Source organism: Notolepis coatsorum, assembly GCF_963971535.1.
Source record: "Notolepis coatsorum genome assembly, chromosome: 1".
NCBI lineage: Eukaryota > Metazoa > Chordata > Actinopteri > Aulopiformes > Paralepididae > Notolepis > Notolepis coatsorum.
The window spans coordinates 125,815,831-125,836,704 of NC_140165.1; the positions used below are offsets into that span (position 1 = coordinate 125,815,831).

Genomic DNA, 20,874 nt, shown 5'->3' on the forward strand with positions numbered 1-20,874 from the left:
TGTCAGTATTGTATAAAAGCACCCAATTGGATTAGGATGGATCTGTGAATGAATAGAAAACAACCGGGTTGAATCGCTGTTCCCAGCCATTGTAGTCAGGAACTGTTGATCAATCTGGAGATGAAGCCTTCGGTACCGTATTGATACTGTGTTTTCACCATCTCGCTGCTTAATGTCTGTGTTGATCGTTTTCTTTCTTCTTTTTTGCCTCGCTTCTGTATAACATGTTGTGTTGTTTGTGCGTGACTGATCGTGTGACGACCGCTGTGTATGATTTGAATTGCTCTGCTCTAGACTCCTTTTACAGTATAAATCTCTGTGCAATAGTTCTGTAGACTGTCCGCTGATGTCCCTGTTGAGCCGGTGTGAACGGACGACCCTTGTATTCCGTGTATGACCAAACCTCCCACGTGAAGCTCATTCAGGGGTCTGTTGTGAAACAACACGTTTTTAAATGTGCTGAATCTGAAAACCAATTGAAATATGCTGTAGTAGCCTTTTACAGGTTTACTGTACAGTGTTACCAATAACAGACTGTACTGCAATATACTGTCCAAACATCCGGTCATTTGAAGCAAATATTTAATATTATGAACAGTGCTTTACGGTCGGTGTTAAGGTTTCATTTTTAACTCTGTTGCTGAAGCACTAATTGTTTACATAACTTGTAATCTTGCTTAGATAAATAAGAAATGGATACTGGTGTGTCATGTCAGGTGTTTCTTCTCCACGTGTCGGTGGTGTCTAGTCATATTTGATATGAGTATAGTGAGTTTATAGCAGTGTTCTAGTGGAGTCACTAAATCTCGAGTCCAAGTCGAGTCCCCAGTGTTCGAGTCCAAGTCACCAAAGGAGTCTGAGTCGAGTACCCATTACCCTAGTCCGAGTCAAAGTCCTCAACTCCACTCCACTCTGGCAGTCAAAGAGCTGACGTACAAAAAAAAAATCTAACCATAAATGACATAGCGGTCACCATTTAAAAGGGAGTTTATTTGCTTTGTGACACACAATTGCCAAACAAATATACTAGCCATCAATATCTTATGCCAAATGATTAGGACCTATTACAAAAAAAACTATCAATTAACAAGTCCGAGTCCTCGTCTGCACCTTCCGAGTCCGAATGCAGTCAATGCTTGCCTTGAGTCCAAGTCAAAGTCATCAGTGCTCAAGTCCAAGTCAAGTCACAAGTCCTGAAAATCTGTCCAGGACTCGAGTACTACAACACTGGTTTATATAGTTTATATAGTGAGTTTGAAATCACTGCATGGGCAACAGGACCATATGGGGGGGCAGTGGTTAACTAGGGGACATTGAACAATTAGAAATTGAACAATATATTTACAACAGTATTACAAAAGTTAATTAAAAGTAATAGTATACATTAACAATTTGTTCCCGTCTCTACCAGCTTGTAGATGGTTACGAGCCAAAGAACCACGTTTTTTTTATCCACTTTCTCTTTATTTTTCTATTTCCTTCTCCCATCCCAATTTTGCCTCGCCAATTCTCCCTTCAATTCTCCCCTCTCCTGTCTCGAACATTGCTAGACTATGCCTCCCACTGGTCGGCTGCAGTGAGGACCAAGCCTTGCATCACGTGTCCCCTCCGGTACACGAGGAGGCAGCTGTCGCATCTTTTCACCTGAACAGCGCAATCTCTGTGGCGAGGAGTAACGCGTGGGAGGCTCACACTGCCCCCGATACTTCCTGATTCTGCTGTACAGGCGCACCAACCGACCTGTAGGAGTCGCTGTCCACAACGTCCAATCCCCACCCACCGGCTTTCCCACCCTCTAACACTGCCAATTGTGTTAGTATGACGACCGGCCAAGCCGGTAGCAACGCCGAGAGCTGGGCTCGATACCAGCATCTCCTGCGTTGGTGGCGAGCGCCTTGCCCACTGTGCCACTCAGCCGCCCCTGCCAAATAACCACTTTTAGTGCTATTTAGCACCCTTTTTGTTAAGGGTGTAGAACTGCAGACCTTTGCATGGTGTGTCTGGAGAACAAAAGCATTGTGATGTGCAGGAGAGGGAGCGCGCTGTGTGTCTCGGGATGCTTCTGAAATAGGTCACCAAAGGCTTCCAGAGGCCTGGGGGTTTGACCAGAACCATTTGCCAAGAGCATAATTATCTCCCTCCAGGGTGGGTTTCAACAGCCTAGACCTAGACAAAGGATCAACACTATCGATAACTCTTTTACATCCAGCTTAAAGTTGTCCAGTTTAAGCATGTAATGTGAAAAGGGAGAAATTATATCAGCCCAATCCAACCCAGTAGAGCCATTATCATGTTTCTTAGTTCAGTGCTCTTGGCAAAAAGACTCATTCTGATAAGGTGATCTATATCTTCATCATCATTTATTTATTCGTACATGGAATTACCACAGTCCAACAGTACATATTAATATAATTCACCAAATTCCATGGCCGAAAGGAACAGGAAGAAGAAAAATTCTTATATATACCTGCCCCTACACACATACAACACACCGATAGACTTATTGCGTAAAACCAAAAGAAGATTGGAGGTCAGAGTTTTTTTTTTATATCTCTTTAGAGGAACGCTAAAATATGCTTGATAAATTATGCTATGAGGTGGCTCTTCATCCATCACTGCTCCCAAACTGCAATCCAGACAGGTGATTGTCAAGATGCCATAATCCTGTTTTATGGACTGCTATTAAATATTTTATTCATAATTTTATTATGAAATTATGATTCAGTGAATTATTACACTTGCATTCTGAAAAATTTTCATAAAAAAATATAGCTTATTTAGAAAACTAAAATGGGCTGAACAGGAGAAAACCCTTGTAACAGCGATGCATTAAACACAGTGAAAATGTCTGTATGAGCTCTTCTGGCCTGGTAAGACCAGTGCCATGAAATCGGTAAAAGACTACAGTCTCATTTCTAGAGAATAAAACACAAATATAAATCAGTGCCCACTGTCACAGTTTTCTCTTATCCTCCATGTTTAAACAGGGGCCAGTTACCTCTCACTACTATTAGCCAATGTTCCATAGTGCAGCTTTCAATTAGAAATGTACATAATTAGTTTTTGTCCATTTTCTACCCTACTTCCCATGACCAAAAGGCATTTTCCTTTATTTCAAGGTGACATGATATTGTAATAAATCGATGGCTCCATCTTCAAGCTGGAGCACGGCCGATGGAGTTGCAAGCGCAGACTCGTTGGCAATTTGTTATTTATCGTGGCTCAAAGAGAACCAGCTTGAGATGGGTGCAGTGGTGCAGCTGGGGGCAGCATTTTGGCATGAAATTGTGATGCACCTCCACCTACTCAGACTATGTCTAAATGCAAACACTGGAGCTCTGAGTTATTTATGTGACAGTAGGCCTAATTGAGGTGAGGGCGCACATGAACCTTTGTCCAAATTCCAACAACCCATTTGTATGCATGTGAGCAATAATAGTAATCATAATAGCAATAGCAAAGGTGAAAGTCTACCATTAATCCTAGTGGTAGTAGTAGTAGTGGTTTGATTGATTGATAATTGTATTACCGGATTGCAGAATGGGTACAATACAGTAGGCTACAGCTCAATACACACAATTGTTAAGGGGATGCAGACCAGAGAAAGACTTTCATATTGTTTACATCAGGGTCCCCCATTTTCAATTCATCATAACATAATAATATGATAACTCCAACCGTCCTTAACCTCTTAACCCCTAGCCATATTTTCTGAAAATTCGCCTAAAATTACATACCCAAGTAAATAGAAGATTGCTCCACTTCTACAAGGTTCTATTTGTATGTTCTTGGTATCTTGGGACATCTAGGGACCTCAGGGAATGTATTCCTAGTGTCAGGAATAGTGTGTCTGTTACTAGGCTTGAGTAAATTGTAATGAACCAAAGGAGAATATAAATTATTATTATAATACTTTTTAAACATTGGCCAGACGAGAAACACCTGAGCTGATTCAGTACCTTCTTGAGATCAAGTGTACACAAAATCTAAGCGAATGAATAAAGGGCAGATGATTTACAGGTTTTTTTGTAGATACAGTACTGAATCATGCCATTTTAAATATGAATATAGAATATAGAACATCAGGCCTATAAATGACCTTATTATAGCCCAGTCATAAATCTATGGATCGGGCCAAATCTCCTTTTTCCAATGGCAGAGTTCAATCTGGATTTAGTACCACCAGGTGCCCCTGGCAGGGCAGCAAATACTGTGAATTAAATCTACTGTGAGTACAGTTACTTTTTTGTAATGAAAAATGCTCCACCATTTTTCATCAGATTGAGATGCGTTTTTTTCTAGACGTACACAGAAAACTACGTTCTATTTTATGGCAATAAACTTCAGGTTTGTTCGACCCGTGAGACATACTCACGAAAAATAACGTTAAAAATGATTTCACGCCAGACTGCTCCAAATTTGACAGGGGCTGGTGTAAGCTGGTTAATGTAGTTTTATGAAATTCTAAAGCCCATCGAAAGCCCTGGGCCTCCTCGTTCATAGGACTACACACATGTATGACAGCTATCTTTATTTCCCTCTAATTCATCCGGTTTCTGCCGGGATGCGCAGAGATATTTTTTAACTCATATTTAGAAAAATCTATAAACTCACTTTACTCTTGGCTACATTTAAAAAATAAACGCAACATTAATTCATACATTCTGTAGAGATAGATTTATGGCGTGATGTCAATCTTGTACCGGTACCGGACCGCTCGAGCTTAAGAGGTTAAAGCTTGAGCTTGAGATTGTTGCAGAGTTTAAAACGTTGATCTCCAACCTTTGTCAATCAAGTTGTACGTGTTTTAATTGATTTGTTATCCTTGCTTTTTGCCTCATTTTGTTGTTATGATTTTATATGCTGTGTGATTTTATGTTTTGTTTTGCTTATTTCTGTATGTACACTCAACATGAGGTTTGAAGTGTTGAACAAAGGTTTGAATGAATGAACGATTGGTGGTGCGATGCAAGGGGGGCACCGGCTAAAATCTTGCATAGGGCACCAAAGTGGTCAGGGCCGGCTCTGCTGAAGCCAAAGCCCGGTAAACGCAGGACTGAGACTGTGTGGGTTCTTCCAGGGGTTTCAGGGCTGAGACTGTGTGGGTTCTTCCAGGGGTTTCAGGGCTGAGACTGTGTGGTTCTTCCTTCAGGACTGAGACTGTGTGGGTTCTTCCAGGGGTTTCAGGGCTGAGACTGTGTGGTTCTTCCTTCAGGGCTGAGACTGTGTGGTTCTTCCAGGGGTTTCAGGGCTGAGACTGTGTGGGTTCTTCCAGGGGTTTCAGGGCTGAGACTGTGGTTCTTCCTTCAGGGCTGAGACTGTGGGTTCTTCCAGGGGTTTCAGGGCTGAGACTGTGTGGTTCTTCCTTCAGGACCGAGACTGTGTGGGTTCTTCCAGGGGTTTCAGGGCTGAGACTGTGTGGTTCTTCCAGGGGTTTCAGGGCTGAGACTGTGTGGGTTCTTCCAGGGGTTTCAGGGCTGAGACTGTGTGGTTCTTCCTTCAGGACCGATACTGTGTGGGTTCTTCCAGGGGTTTCAGGGCTGAGACTGTGTGGGTTCTTCCAGGGGTTTCAGGGCTGAGACTGTGTGGGTTCTTCCAGGGGTTTCAGGGCTGAGACTGTGTGGTTCTTCCTTCAGGGCTGAGACTGTGTGGGTTCTTCCAGGGGTTTCAGGGCTGAGACTGTGGGTTCTTCCAGGGGTTTCAGGACTGAGACTGTGTGGGTTCTTCCAGGGGTTTCAGGGCTGAGACTGTGTGGGTTCTTCCAGGGGTTTCAGGGCTGAGACTGTGTGGGTTCTTCCAGGGGTTTCAGGGCTGAGACTGTGTGGGTTCTTCCAGGGGTTTCAGGGCTGAGACTGTGTGGGTTCTTCCAGGGGTTTCAGGGCTGAGACTGTGTGGTTCTTCCAGGGTCTTCAGGGCTGAGACTGTGTGGGTTCTTCCAGGAGTTTCCCTTCCTTCCTTCAGGGTTTCATCCCGAACGCGTTGCTACTCTTGACCGGGACCTTGGAGAAGAAGGGTCTGGAGTGGGTGGAGGCGAGGGCTGGACGGTTCGCCTCCAGACTCTGCCTGATGGAGCGAACGCTGGCGGCCGACAGGTTGGACTTCAGGGACAGCAGAGCAGAGACGTGGTGGCCGCTGCAGAGGGAAAGCAGGTGTCAATCAAACGGCAAATGTACTGTGACATGTCCATCATGGCCGAGGGCGGGTGTCTGCGGGTTTCAACAAGTTACATTTAAGACATTTTAAGATCTTTTTAATACCACTTAGAGCTAAGTTAGTTAGTTAGTTAGTTAGCTAGTAAGAATACAACTTCCTGCTTGGATTTGAGTGATCATCACCATAATTTATTTATCTCACATCACAATAAACAGTAAGACACTGTGCCTGGACAGACTCCTCCAGCACGGTGGACAGCATGACAGCTGTTGATAGTGGACGACACAGAGATAATAATAACGCTATGGATCTCTCTCTCTATCCCCCTCTCCTCTCTCTCTTTCTCCCCTTCTCTTTCTCCTTCTATCCCCTCCCCCTCTCTACCCCACTCTCTCTCTCCCCCTCTCTTCCCTTCTCTCTCACTGTCTCTTCTTTATCTCTCTCTCTCATGCAGAGACTGACGCAACGATGGCTTCGGTTGCCTACATTCCACCCGACACATCCACCGCCGCCGCAGAGGAACACACGGGAGGACGGGACGGGAGAGAAGGTACCGGGGCTAATCAACTCGACGGTGACGCAGGTAGCCGGCAGGCTAACACAGCAAACTACCGGAGCCAAAGGACCCTACCCTTCCCCCACCGAAAGCCACCCGGTCAGCGAGACATCACCACAGGGAGCCGGCGTGATGGAATCAACACAGCCCCCTGCCCCCTCCCCACGGAATTTCGCCACCCGGGCATCAAGACGGAATCTACACAGACGCTAGCAGATGAACCAGGACAGGATAAAGAACACACCCACCCCCCCTCCCACACATGGACCAAATAATAACAACACAGCCCCCCCCCCCCCCCCCCCCCGTCGGTCTCAACAAAAACGGACTACATATTTTCCATCTAAATGTAAACAGCCTAAGACACAAACTGGCAGAAATAAGACAACGGTTTATTAGCTGTAAGGTAAACATTCTATGTTTCTCTGAAACTAAACTGGATTCATCAATAGCAGACCCAGAAATAGAATTGGAGAATTATTCAATAGTCCGTAATGACAGGAACAAGCATGGAGGTGGTGTCTGTATGTACATTCATAAGGACACCAAATTCATTAACCGTACTGACCTAGATAATGAGGCTATTGAAACTGTATGGGTGGAAATTCTATTTGAAAGGGCTAAACTGTTCTAGTCGGCACAATTTACAGACCGCCAGACCAAAATGGCTTTTATGATGTGTTGGATGTGTGCTTAGCTGGAGCTGAGGATGCAGAAAATATTCTTATTGGGGATTGGAACACGGATATGCAACAAAAAGATGCACCCGTCTTCAAATCCCTCAGTAGGTTTTGTGATCTGCACGCCCTCAGCCAGCTGATCACCCAACCCACACGTGTATGTGAGTCAACTCAGACTACCATTGACCTCATCCTGACTCTGACAAGTCCAAGATCTCCAATAAAGGGGTTATAGCATGCGGGTTAAGTGATCATTATATGATATTCTGTACTCGCAAAAAGCTAAAACAAAAGGCTGGCTGTCACAAAACAGTCACATCTAGAGACCTCAAAACCTACTCTAGCGAGGCCTTTAACCTTGAAATGGAGAGCCTGAACTTTTCAGATGAGCTCAATGGTACACTGGTTGAAGAAACATGGCTTGGTTTCAAAACCAAATTTTCAACAATACTAAACAACATGGCCCCCCTAAGAACCACCAGGGTAAAAAATCGCGCTGAGCCGTGGATGCACACTGAAATACTGACCGCTATGAAAACAGAGTTTCGTAAAAGTCAGTCAAAGCTTACCAAAAGCACGAGCAGTGAACTCCAAGCCCACGTGACTGAACTAAAACTGGAAAGAAACAGACTAAGAAATGACGTAAACTCCATGATCAAAACTGCAAAAAAATATTTCATCAATGACAAAACCGAGGAAAACAAAAACAAACCATGTGAACTTTGGAAATTACTCAATAATCAACTAGGCTGCAGTAAAAAACTTAAAACCAGATTCTCAAACATAAACATAAAGACGGACAACATGCTCATCACAGACAAGCTGGATGTAGCCAATTACTTAAATATTTTCTTCACAAACATAGCCACAACACTGGTAAACAAACTACCCTCCCACTCAGGGCATTATGGGGTAGAACACATAGTAGCATACTACAAGAACCTAGGGGTCCACAAAGACGACTTCAAACTGGAAATGGTAACAACAGATGAGGTACTCAAAAAACTGAGCGCCCTCCAACCGAACAAGGCCACTGGCCATGACAACGTCCCCTCCAAATTCCTCAGAGACTCGGCAGCCGTCATCACACATAATAAACCTCTCCATAAAACAGGGACACGTCCCCAGGGACTTAAAAATTGCGAGAGTAACACCCCTCCACAAAAAGGGCAGCAAATTGGACCCAGGCAACTACCGCCCTGTTTCTATCCTTACCTCCATCTCGAAAGTCATGGAAAAAATTGTATGCGAACAGGTAGAAAAGTACCTCACGGAAAAAAATCGAATCTATGAATTCCAATCTGGCTTCAGAACATCCCACTCCACTGACACATGCCTTCTCTATTTAAACGACCACATCAAACAAGAGGTGGACGTGGGCAAATACTGCGGCATGGTCATGCTGGACCTACAAAAGGCCTTCGACACTGTCAATCACATCATTCTGATAGACTATCAAAACCAATTGCTTTTAGCTTGTCAATCAGTGAGCTGGATGCAATCCTACCTGGAGGGGAGAGAACAGATGGTGGAGGTAAACGGTACCCTATCCCCCCCCCCCTTCACAGTGAGCTGTGGTGTTCCACAAGGAAGCATACTAGGACCGCTACTGTTCCTAATTTATGCAAATGACATGTTGTCAGCTTGTGACTGCAACGTGTTCCTGTTTGCGGACGACTCAGCCCTGCTGGTCTCTGACAAGAACAAGTTACAGGTTGAAAAAATCCTCAGCTCGGAACTAGGCAAAATCTGCATATGGCTCGCTGATAAACTATCATTACACATGGGCAAAACAGAGTCCATTCTCTTTGGCTCAAATAACAAACTCAGCAAGACCGACGGCTTCTCAGTTACAGTGGGTGACAATATTGTCACAAGGAAAGAAGAAATTACCTACAGTACCTGGGTTCCATCCTAGAGGCAAATCTTTCCTGTGACAAAATGGCATCCAATGTAATAAAAAAAGTCAACCAACGAACTCGATTCTTGTACCGGATCTCCTCTCTGGTAAACAAGAATACCCTGAAGACTCTGGCAGGAGCACTCATTCAAGGGTACTATGACTATGCTTGCACCTCATGGTACCAAATCACCTCAAAGGCGCTAAAAACAAAATTACAAACATCTCAAAACAAACTGGTCAGACTACTGCTTGACCTTACTCCTAGAACCCACCTCACCCCTGCCAACTTTGACAACCTAGGATGGAGTAGACGACAGAGTACAGCAACTTGCAATGGGCCTGGTCTACAAGATAAGATTTGGCTCAAACAAGGGACTAAACACGTTTCACAATTATGCCACATCAATGTGGAACGCCCTACCCAAAGCTGTAAAGGAATGTGAATCACTACCCACTTTCAAAACCACTCTCAAAGAACACCTACGGGAGACTGCAATTCGAAACTGGCCCATGTAAATGTCCTAACCCAACCCCCTCCAATGTACAGTAAATGACCAAGTACGGTTGTCAATATTCCAATGTAGTTTTGCATGTACAGTTGTACAGTGTCCCCCACCCACCCAACCCCACCCCCCAACCACCTCCAATGTACAGTCACCCCCCCCCACCAGTGCACGTGAGCGGCGCGTGAGCGGCGCGGGGAGCGGAGGCGTGTATCACTTCCGCAACGGATTTAGTCGGATTTCGGTTTCCGGGTTCGCCTGATTGGCCGCGACGGCCACGTGACACGTGTGGCACGCCCCCGTGGCAGCGGCAGCGTTGCCGCTGCGAATCAGTCAGAGCAATATTGTCGCGCCATCTTCTGAGTGCAGACGCGCTGCTATTTAATCACTTTTCCCACTTCAATGACAGAGCTGCTGTTTAATGCTCACTTTTCCCACTTCAATGACAGAGCTGCTGTTTAATAATATTGTCGCGTTGTGGAAAGCAGGATGAGAGAGCGTAGATTTTAGTGTGTATCATTTAATCATTTATCATTTAACATTTTAAAGACAGAGCTGCTGTTTAATAATATTGTCGCGTTGTGGAAAGCAGGATGAGCGAGCGTAGATTTCAGTGTGTATCATTTAATCATTTATCATTTAACATTTGAAAGGCATACATTGTTGTCATACAGAAGTACAGAATACTTTTATCCAAAATGCTTAACAATCTCTGGAGCGCGCTGGGGGGCGGCTACGTGGCGTAGTGGGCAAGGCGCTCGCCACGAATGACGGAGACGCTGGGCTTGCCTGTTCGAGCCCAGTGCTCCACATTGCTTTCAGTTTAGCTGGTCGTTCATACTAATACACATTGGCCGTATTAGGGGGTGGGAAACTGATGGGTGGGGATCGGGCGTTGTGGACAGCGACTCCTACATGTCGGTTGGTGCGCCTGCGCAGTAGAATCAGGAAGTGTCGGAAGTGTCCCACGCGTTACTCCTCGCCACTGAGAGATCGAGCTGCGCAGGTGAAAAGATGCGACTGCTGTTACCTCAAGTACCGGAGGGGACTTGTGCTATGTATGACTTAGTCCACATTGCACCCAGCTTGTGGGAGGCAAGAAACAGCGTTCGTGACAGGGGAGGGTTGAATTGGATGATACGAAATTGGGATGGGAGAAAAATATAGAAATGGGAGAAAAAGTGGATAAAAAAAAAAACAGTCTCTGGAGCGCGCCAGTAAGAAGCATTTGCACTGCAACTCGTACACCTTACATTTCTGCTTTGCACTATAGCGTATTATATACTAGTACATTGCTTAGTATATTGTATGGTACAGTAACAGTCTCTGGAGCTCAACAGTAAGAAGCATTTGCACTGCAACTCGTACACCTTACATTTCTGCTTTGCACTATAGCGTATTGTATATTAGTACATTGCATAGTATATTGTATGGTAACTCAGTTACTTCTATTCTGCATCGAACATTGTACATATGTCTATACTGAACAGCGTGACCTCTATTTTTACTTCTATTTTACATGCTATACTATTTTATTTCATACTTATCTTGTCTAGCACAGTCTCTAACAGTAACAGTAAGAAGCATTTTGGATACAAGTATTCTGTACTTCTGTATGACAACAATGTATGCCTGTCAAATGTTAAATGATAAATGATTAAATGATACACACTGAAATCTACGCTCTCTCATCCTGCTTTCCACAACGCGACAATATTATTAAACAGCAGCTCTGTCATTGAAGTGGGAAAAGTTAGCATTAAACAGCAGCTCTGTCATTGAAGTGGGAAAAGTGATTAAACAGCAGCGTCTGCACTCAGAAGATGGCGCGACAATATTGCTCTGACTGATTCGCAGCGGCAACGCTGCCGCTGCCGCGGGGGCGTGTCACGTGGCCGTCGCGGCCAATCAGGCGAACCCGGAAACCGAAATCCGACTAAATCCGTTGCGGAAGTGATACACGCGGAGCCCGGAGGCGTCTCTACTTTTCGTAGCTCCATTTCTGCAGACCCCTCTCTGATTGGTTGAGCCCATTTGAGCGAAGCCCCTCTCTGATTGGTTTAGCTCGTCACGCGATAAAAGGCGGATGTAATGTTATCATATCAAGAAGATAAAAAGAAATGTACTACCAGATTCGCGTATAACGTTATTTCGCGTGACTTCGCGGTTTATTCATAACGTTATGCACATTTCACAACACAGCCAGCTGTCAGAAACTGTACATTGTAACGTTATATAACATGTGTTACAACATGTAGCACACGCATTTTGCAATTGCTCCGCTCCCACTAACGCTAATTTCGTTTAAAAACATTATTTGGACAGTAAAGAAAGAGAATAGACCACATCGTATGTATTGTTAAGACCCTCTACTAACCATATCAAAAGACAATATGGTTAAAGGTGGAAAGAAGGCAGAGAAAATAACTACGGCAACTTCAACGGCGCAGGACGTAAAAAAACGAGAAAGACGCGTCCTAACCGTCGCTGGTTCTGAGCCGACGGCGACAAGCTCCGTGGAGGAGAAGGAAGAGGACAACTTACCGGGATCATCGATTACGGTCCCCGAAAGAGAGTCAATAGAGACCAACATAAAAGAAGGTACAGATTCAAGCTCCGTGAAAGGGAGAGCAGCCAGATTTATGGATTCCAACGTCACTGCATCTATCTACCATATGCCGCCAACTGAAGAAAGCAGAAATCCACCCGATTTCAACACACTGTCTAACCTGATGGTAGAACAGTCTAACCTGATGAAAGAACAGATGGTAGAACAGTCTAACCTGATGAAAGAACAGATGGTAGAACAGTCTAACCTGCAGATTACACACATCAAGGCGCTCGAGGCAAACGTCGATGCTAAATTCGATCGCATCGAGGCTAAATTCGATCGCATCGATGAGAAATTAGAAGAAGTCAAGAAAGCGATCGATGCACAGTCAAAGCGAATCACGACAGTGGAGATTTCGGTGACAGAAAACACAAAAGCAGTCAAGGCGAACGAAGGTAGCATGACAGAGTTGGGAGAAGAGATGGAAAAAGTGAAAGATGAATACCGGAGGGAAATAAAATTGCTTAAAAACGAAGTGATGGAGAGGCAACTAGAAACCCATCGTTACCACAGGCGGAATAACATCCGCATTGTGGGGCTTGATGAATCAGTGAACTGCGATGACATCAACTTTCCAAAAGAGTTATCAACGATTTTGGAAAACTCCGATCCAAACAAAGTGCCAGAAGTGGAACAAGTTTACAGAATTGGTTCCCAGGGGCAAAATATCAACGGGCCGAGAGTCATCATTGTCACTCTGCGGAAAACTACAACAAGGGATGAAATCATCAAATATGCTCGCAACCAACGTGGGAAGCTGAAGTATGGTGATAAACCAATATTTATCTACGAAGATTTGAGCAGAGAGGCCATCATCCGACGTCAACCATACAAAGATGTGATGCAAAAGCTGTACATAGCCGGCTACAAGCCAAGGCTAGCATATCCGGCGCTGTTATCATACTTGGGCAATAACGGCCGCAGGTCAGGTCCATTTACACCCTTTGAAGCTGAGGATTTCCTGAATCAAAATGCAGAAAATAACCCAAAGCATGACGAAAATGCCGGAATCAGTTAAGCCTCTCTCTAAATATATACCAGTGTTGGAATGACTTTATTGTGTTCATCAATGAGGTCATTCCACCAGTGTTGGAATGACATTGTTGTGTTCATCAAAGTAGCAAACGATATGCAAGTCGTCTATAACAAAGTGTACTGTGTATAATACGTTTCATAATACATTATAATTTCAGTCTCTGGTCTCTGAGGGGACAAATAAATATCAATGCAAAAAGATCTATCTGGAATATTCTGGGTTTATCGCTCAAATGCCCTGGGTCTCTTAGATCATTCTGGAATGTAAAATAGTCTAGGCACTAGTATATTCTACAACCTTCTAGAATATAAGGCACCATGACAACGAAGCATACAACTCTAACAATAACATTCGGTGTGCATACACATAGCAGATAATAAATTAAACGAAGTGCAATCAGCCCTTAATAATACTTTAAAATTATCCACACATAAACGTATGAGCACAGCAAGGTTATTCTAACAATTTAAGTAATCACTCCATTAAAGGCACATTGAAGCGCTAAAAGGCGCTGCTTTTCTATCTTATCTAATCAGTTAAATCGGTTCTAGTGGCTTCTCCACGTTGATAATTATCTCTTATTCCTTATCTATATCTTTCCATTGATTTTTATTTTATTTAATTTTTTCTTCTCATTACTCTATATTTTTTAAATATAATTTAACTTACATTGTTCTTTTCCAATGTTCTTCACATTAAGGTGTCAATATTACTATATATTTTTTAAATATATTTTAACTTACATTATTCTTTTCCAATGTTCTTCACATTAAGGTGTCAATATTGATCTACAATCTTTTCCTTTTTTTTTCCCCCCACACGTTGGTGGAGGGTTCAAAGGAATATGTCGATAAAGGTTTATTCTCTTTTTATTTTATTTTTTATTTTTATCTTTAGGTTATTTATCACAATACTTCATTACAGTAAGGGAAGGTGCAAGACCAAAAGCGACATTCTATTGCAATAGAATGGAAATGTTAGATCCTATGGCAATGAGCATAGGAAAATTAGGATTACAATGCTCAGGTTGGGCAATCCGGTGGACCATGGGAGAAAGTCAATCGCGGAGGATGTGTTCTTGGAACACAGGCATGTTCGACTTTCTGGGAGAGGGGAAAATAGGGGATTTTTATTTGTATATATATATGTTTTTAAGCTCAGCTCTCAACGGGACCTCATTAATTGGATGTGCATCTATTGTAGCTTCATACTCCAGAAACATTACCAAAAACTACACGAAAACATGCATAGACTATGGCTAGTTTGAATATAATGGTATGGAACACCGGTGGGATAAACAAACAACACAAGCGCAAAAGCGTGCTTACACTGATGAAAAAAGAACATGTGGACGTGGCTCTATTAAGCGAAACGCACATTTTAGAGGGAGACATAAATACGTTAGCGGATAACATATACCATAATATTGGTCACTCTTCTTTTGCTACGAGAACTAGAGGGGTAGCCATAGTCGTCAGACGCAAATTAAATATCGAATTGAAAGGGGTATGGTCGGATGCTGAGGGGCGCATAACTATAGCTAGGATTATACACAATAACAGGAAAATTGCATTGGCAGCGGTATATGCCCCGAATTTGTACGAAGTGGGTTTCTTCACTTCACTAACAGGAGAAATGTTAAACCATCCCGAGTACTCATATATACAGTAATAGGTGCGGATTTTAATGCCATTTGGAACCCAAGGATGGACAAAACTTACCTTTCCTTCTCCAGCGAACAAAAGAATTCATCTAAAGCATTAAAAGATTGGTCGAAATCAACAGGAGTAACTGATTTATGGCGTTCACTTAACCCCATGACCCGCAAGTACTCCTGTCGTTCGGCGAGACACAACACACTATCCAGAATTGATTACGTCTTTGCATCCCCGAGAATATTTGATAAATACGAAGTGGAAATGACACCCAATGCGCTATCAGATCACTGCTACTTAATCCTGAAAGCAACATTTGGTACACTATCTACCCGGGCCCCAAGATGGCGTTTTAATTCGATGCTGCTTAACAACAAGGAATTCATTACACAAATTAAAGAAGCTCTCACAGTATTCCTACAAGATAATGCTAACTCGGTGCAAGATCCCAGAATATTATGGATGTCGGTAAAGAATATGATCAAGGATTTCTCGGATAGATTTACCTCCATATTGCGCAAAAATCAAAACACAAAACTGTCTGAAATGGAAACGCTTTACTCAACGCTTTTTAATTCTTTAAAATACAACAACTCTACTAGACTAGATAACCAAGTTAACATTCTAAAGACAGAGATCAAAGCAATGTACAGACAAAAATCGGAATTGCAAATACGCAGCACTAGACAACAGCAGTACTTCCAAGGTTCTAAACCTAGTCACCTATTAGCCATGCGACTAAGAATTAATGCAAAATTTGCAGATATAACTGCCATTAGGAAACAACAAGCTCTAGTAACAGAACCCAAAATAATAAACGATACATTCAAAGAATTCTACTCCGATTTATATAACTCAGAAACGACCTTTGATCAAGACAAATTAGACACATATCTTAATCAAATTACTCTCCCTAAACTTACGGATGAAGACGCTAAACAGTTAGAAGTACCGATCACATTAGAAGAACTCAAGAAGGCCATATCCGGAATGAAAAACGGCAAAGCTCCGGGAATTGACGGTATCCCATCAGAAATGTACATTTCTTGCTGGGACATATTTGGACCCTTATTACTAAATATGATCTTATACTCAGTCAAAGAGGGAAGCTTCATTGAACACCAAAATACCGCACTCATTTCAGTTCTTCACAAAAAAGACAAAGACCCCACTGAATGCGGTAGTTACCGTCCTTTAAGCCTCCTCGGAACCGATGTCAAACTGTACTCTAAGATATTAGCCATCAGATTGCAAAAGCATATGACGTCTTTAGTTCATACGGACCAAACAGGCTTCATAAAAGGTCGCCTGATCAATGATAACATAAGGCGAATACTGCACGTACTAGATACAGACAAAGAGGACATCACACCTAAGGCGATACTATCCCTGGATGCTATGAAAGCATTTGACAGGTTGGAATGGTCGTTTCTATGGGCAGTATTGGAAAGGATGGGGTTAGGAAAAGGTTTCATTGATATGATTAAAGTACTATACAAGGACCCATCGGCCAGGATTACAACAGGCACATTCATCTCCGATATCTTTCCGGTATCGCGCTCAGCCAGACAAGGTTGCCCTCTTAGTCCCGGACTATTCGATCTATCATTAGAACCTTTAGCACAATTTATAAGACAATCCCAACACATAGAACCAATAGTAATCAAGGGCACACATCATAAAATTAGTTTATATGCGGACGACGTAATATTGTTCATGCAAAACCCCAACAACACATTGCCGCTTATACTCAAGTTGATAGAGAACTTTGGTGATTTATCGGGATTTAAAATAAATTGGCCTAAGTCGGCTTTTCTTCCTCTTAACACCAGTGCAAAAAAAGAGACAACCCTCCCAGGTGCGATACCCATGGTCAAACATTTCAGATGCTTGGGTGTGGAAATATTTCCCACCATAAGACAAACGGTGAAGCACAATTACACAAAAATACAGAACAAAATCAAGGACGACCTGGACAGGTGGGCAAAACTTAAAAACTCAGTACAGGCAAGGGTATCAATAGTTAAGATGGATGTATTACCAAGAATCAATTTCTTCAGCTCAATGCTTCCGTTACCTCCTCCAGAGGGCTACTGGAAAAGATTACAAACCTCCACATACAAATTTATTTGGAATAACAAACCACCTCGCATAAAAAGATCCACCGCACAGAGAAGTAAAGCAGACGGTGGCATGGCAGTCCCAGATTTTTTACAATATTTTAATGCCTTCACATTAAGACCATTGAAGAAGATATGGTTTGACCCCGAGGCTTTGGTATCTTGGAGAAAATTAGAAGAAAACATAGTAGCCCCACAGAGATTGAAAGACATAGCATACACTAAACTTTCAATCAAGCATTGTGAGCGAGAATTTGGCCCAATAATAACCCATGCAATCAGGACATGGCGGGAAACACAAAGGAAATTTCCTAACCATCAAGTATGGCATAATCACACTCCCATATTCAATAACAATGCTCTCTTAATGGGAAAACGACCTATAAGATTCCCTGTATGGGAAGAAAGAGGCATACACTCATTAGGGGATATTTTTAATAACAAGGGCCTCTGTAGTTATGTCGAAATATGCATAAAGTTTAACCTCACCGAGTCCACATGGCTTTTTTACATACAGTTACGACTTTGTATGAGATCTCACGGTGTTCCATTACACATACCAATTGAACACCACAGATACCACAAATTTTTCTATGAAAGAGATACATTGGGAGGTTTTGTATCAGGTTTTTATTATCAATTACTAACGTCCTCGTACGAAACCCTTCAACTAGACAATGTCTGGAGGAGGGATATACCAGACCTGGAAAATGACTTTGATTGGCAAGGAGCCTGGGCAAATGTCCGACTTACATCAAGGAACCCGGATCATCAACAAATCAATCTGAACTATATTCACAGGACATACTTGACTCCTATAAGGCTGTGCAAAATGGGGCTTATACAAGACTCCAAATGCTCCCAATGTACAAATGGGGACGAAGGAACATTTATGCACATGTATTGGGACTGCCCACCAGTTAAGGCATTCTGGAAAGATGTGTCCCAACAATTATCAATACTCGTATTTTGGAATATACCTGTACACCCCGCGGTAATGCTATTGAATGATGTTTTTGAGTTTGCAGTGAACCCACAACTAAAAAGATTGGTTTTATCGGGTATCACAGTAGCTAAAAAACTGATTGCATCACGTTGGTTTCAACCGGAAAAAATGTGCCGGAAAGTGTGGTTTCTTACATATCTCGATGTGATATATCAAGAAATATCAACAGCAAGAATTCTGGGGCTCAATGAATCCAAAATGTTAATGTGGTTAGAAGTGGTGGAGAGAATAAAAGCTAGCCTATAATGGTGATGTCTGGTTAGGAGGGAGGGATAATGGAGGTACTATCCAAGAGGGGGTCCGGGAGGGGGGGGTTTGAGCTGGAGCATATGTGTGTAGGGTTTTAGAAAATAGGTATTAGGGGTATATTATATACTAACATTTATATAATTGTAACTTCGCTGGATATACACGGTATACGGTTAAAATGTTATTATTGACTATTTTTGTTTTATCCTGTTTCTGTACTTGCATATATTTTAACTACCTTTACTGAAAGTTTCATTATACAGTGTGTGTTGAGTACTGACTTTTAATAAGTTTTGTAATAATAAAAAAAAAAAAAAAAAAAAAAAAAACATTATATTATTATAACACGTTGTTATTCCGCGGTTTATTCACATAACGTTATTTCGCGTGACAAGTTCAACACAGCCCAGCTGTCAGAAACTGTTTAGATCACTGTTTAGTGTTTACACTCCCCACTTACTGTAACTGTACCATGTTCTACATATAACCTCATCTCATGCACCTTGTTGTGTATCCGGTTTATTTTTCCTCATTATTATAGTCAGAGTTAATTATATTGTTTACACTGTCTTTCTTCTATTATAACCCTGCCCATTTGATGTTCCCAAATCATATTCAGAAAGTATCACAGAGACTTCTATTGACCAAGGAATTAGTTATTATTAGTAAGACACTTTTCCGTAGCAATCCGAGGTGACATTGACCACCAGACTCTTACTCTTAAGGCATTAACTGGGTTAATTAATATAAATGTTATATTGTAACTGTCTAGTTACACATTGGTTCCGAAACATGTATGTTCCAGGCTGCAATTAAAACTTTGAATCTGAGAGAGCTCTGGTCAGCGAAGCCGGGATGCGAGCGATTATTATTGGTTTTTAATGACAAGCCAATTACATAATCCAACATATGTGTAAAGGCACACACAACATATTCCAGTTAACGGTATATTTTTGTAATGATTCGTTATGGCGTAATCAATACTTCCATGCGTATAAATTGCGTTCGCGACCTCCATGTTTTGGGGGTATTCATGAGAAAACTCGGATCCGGGATTCGGCTCCCATCCGTCGGCCAAGAACTGTGGGTTTTCAGCCTCTCTCTCTGGAGCTTAACGGAGTTTCGAAGCTAGAGGAGCTTGTCGCGGCTCATGCGCGCACTCGGCCAATCAGAGAGGGGTCTGCAGAAATGGGCTCAACCAATCAGAGAGGGGTCTGCAGAAATGGGCTCAACCAATCAGAGAGGGGTCTGCAGAAATGGGCTCAACCAATCAGAGATGGGTCTGCAGAAATGGAGCTACGAAAAGTAGAGACGCAGCGCGTGGTTTTGACGTGAGCGAGGAGTGGGTTTTAAAATGGGTCGGCGCGACGTCCGGAGCGAGAGTTCTCCTCCGCTCCAATCCACTCCGGACCGCTCACACAGTGGTTTAACACTGATGTAATATACATGTAGTACAATGCCAAAGCAACAGATGGCGATGTACAAACATGAAGGCCATTTTCAACCAATGAGAAGGGTGAACCTGTGATATCCTGTTCAGGCTTTATCACTCACATCCTGTTAGAAAAAGTTTTGACGCCATTGTTGTTGTCGTTAGCTTACATGCTAACGTTAATGGCAGCGACCATAGCATTGTGGCTAGGCTAGCTATCATCGCTTAATAGAGCTAGTGAATGGATAAACAACGTTATTTAACATTGCAGAATGGGTACAATTACAATGCGGCTCAATACAAACAATTGTTAAGGGGCCCAGGGGGTGTAGACTGTTGTAGTTTGAGCTAATTTACACCATGCTCCAAAAAAAAAAAAAAAAAATCTGCCGAGCGATGTGGCGCGGGGAGTGCTCGATTCAAGGTGAGCGGTGAGCGACTTGGGGGCGGGGTCAACATGAGCGATTAGCGGAGCGGACCAAGCTTTAAAGAGCGAAGAGCGGATTTCTCGCCCGCGCCGATCCGCTCACGTGGCCTGCCCCCCACTCAACCCCACCCCACCTACCCAACCTCCTCCAATGTAGTTTCTACGTCAAATGTATATACTCTCTTTTCTGGACTCTTTTTGTATCACAAACAGTACTGTATTTGCAAATCTGGTATGTCATAAATGTATAGATGTAGCAGTACTGTCTATCTGACTGTATGTCGTGCATGTCATATATGTTATGATGAATTGAAAATGGGGGACCCTGATGTAAACAAGACGAAAGTCTTTCTCTGGTCTGCATCCCCTTAACAATTGTATGTATTGAGCTGTACTGTACTGTACCCATTCTGCAATCTGTTAATAAAGTTTTCAATCAATCAATCAATCTCCCACTAGTTTTTCACGATTGCTAAAACACATTCCATGAAACTGCCCTCCTTTTCCCCAAAACTCTAAACACAAAACACTTTTCTCAAGCTA

The 20,874-nt window shown here is 42.7% G+C and overlaps 1 protein-coding gene across 2 annotated transcripts in view; it reads right to left on the reverse strand.

The window, feature by feature from the left end:
- Window positions 1-2,341: 2,341 nt before the first annotated feature.
- Window positions 2,342-20,874, reverse strand: part of tnfaip2a (tumor necrosis factor, alpha-induced protein 2a) — a 103,595-nt gene continuing 85,062 nt past the window's right edge. For both annotated transcript variants that reach the window (XM_084320872.1, XM_084320871.1), the window contains one exon: window positions 2,342-6,132. In XM_084320872.1, coding sequence (XP_084176998.1) covers window positions 5,983-6,132 — 150 coding nt within the window. In that variant the 3' untranslated portion in view covers window positions 2,342-5,982. The remainder of the gene's footprint in view (window positions 6,133-20,874) is intronic.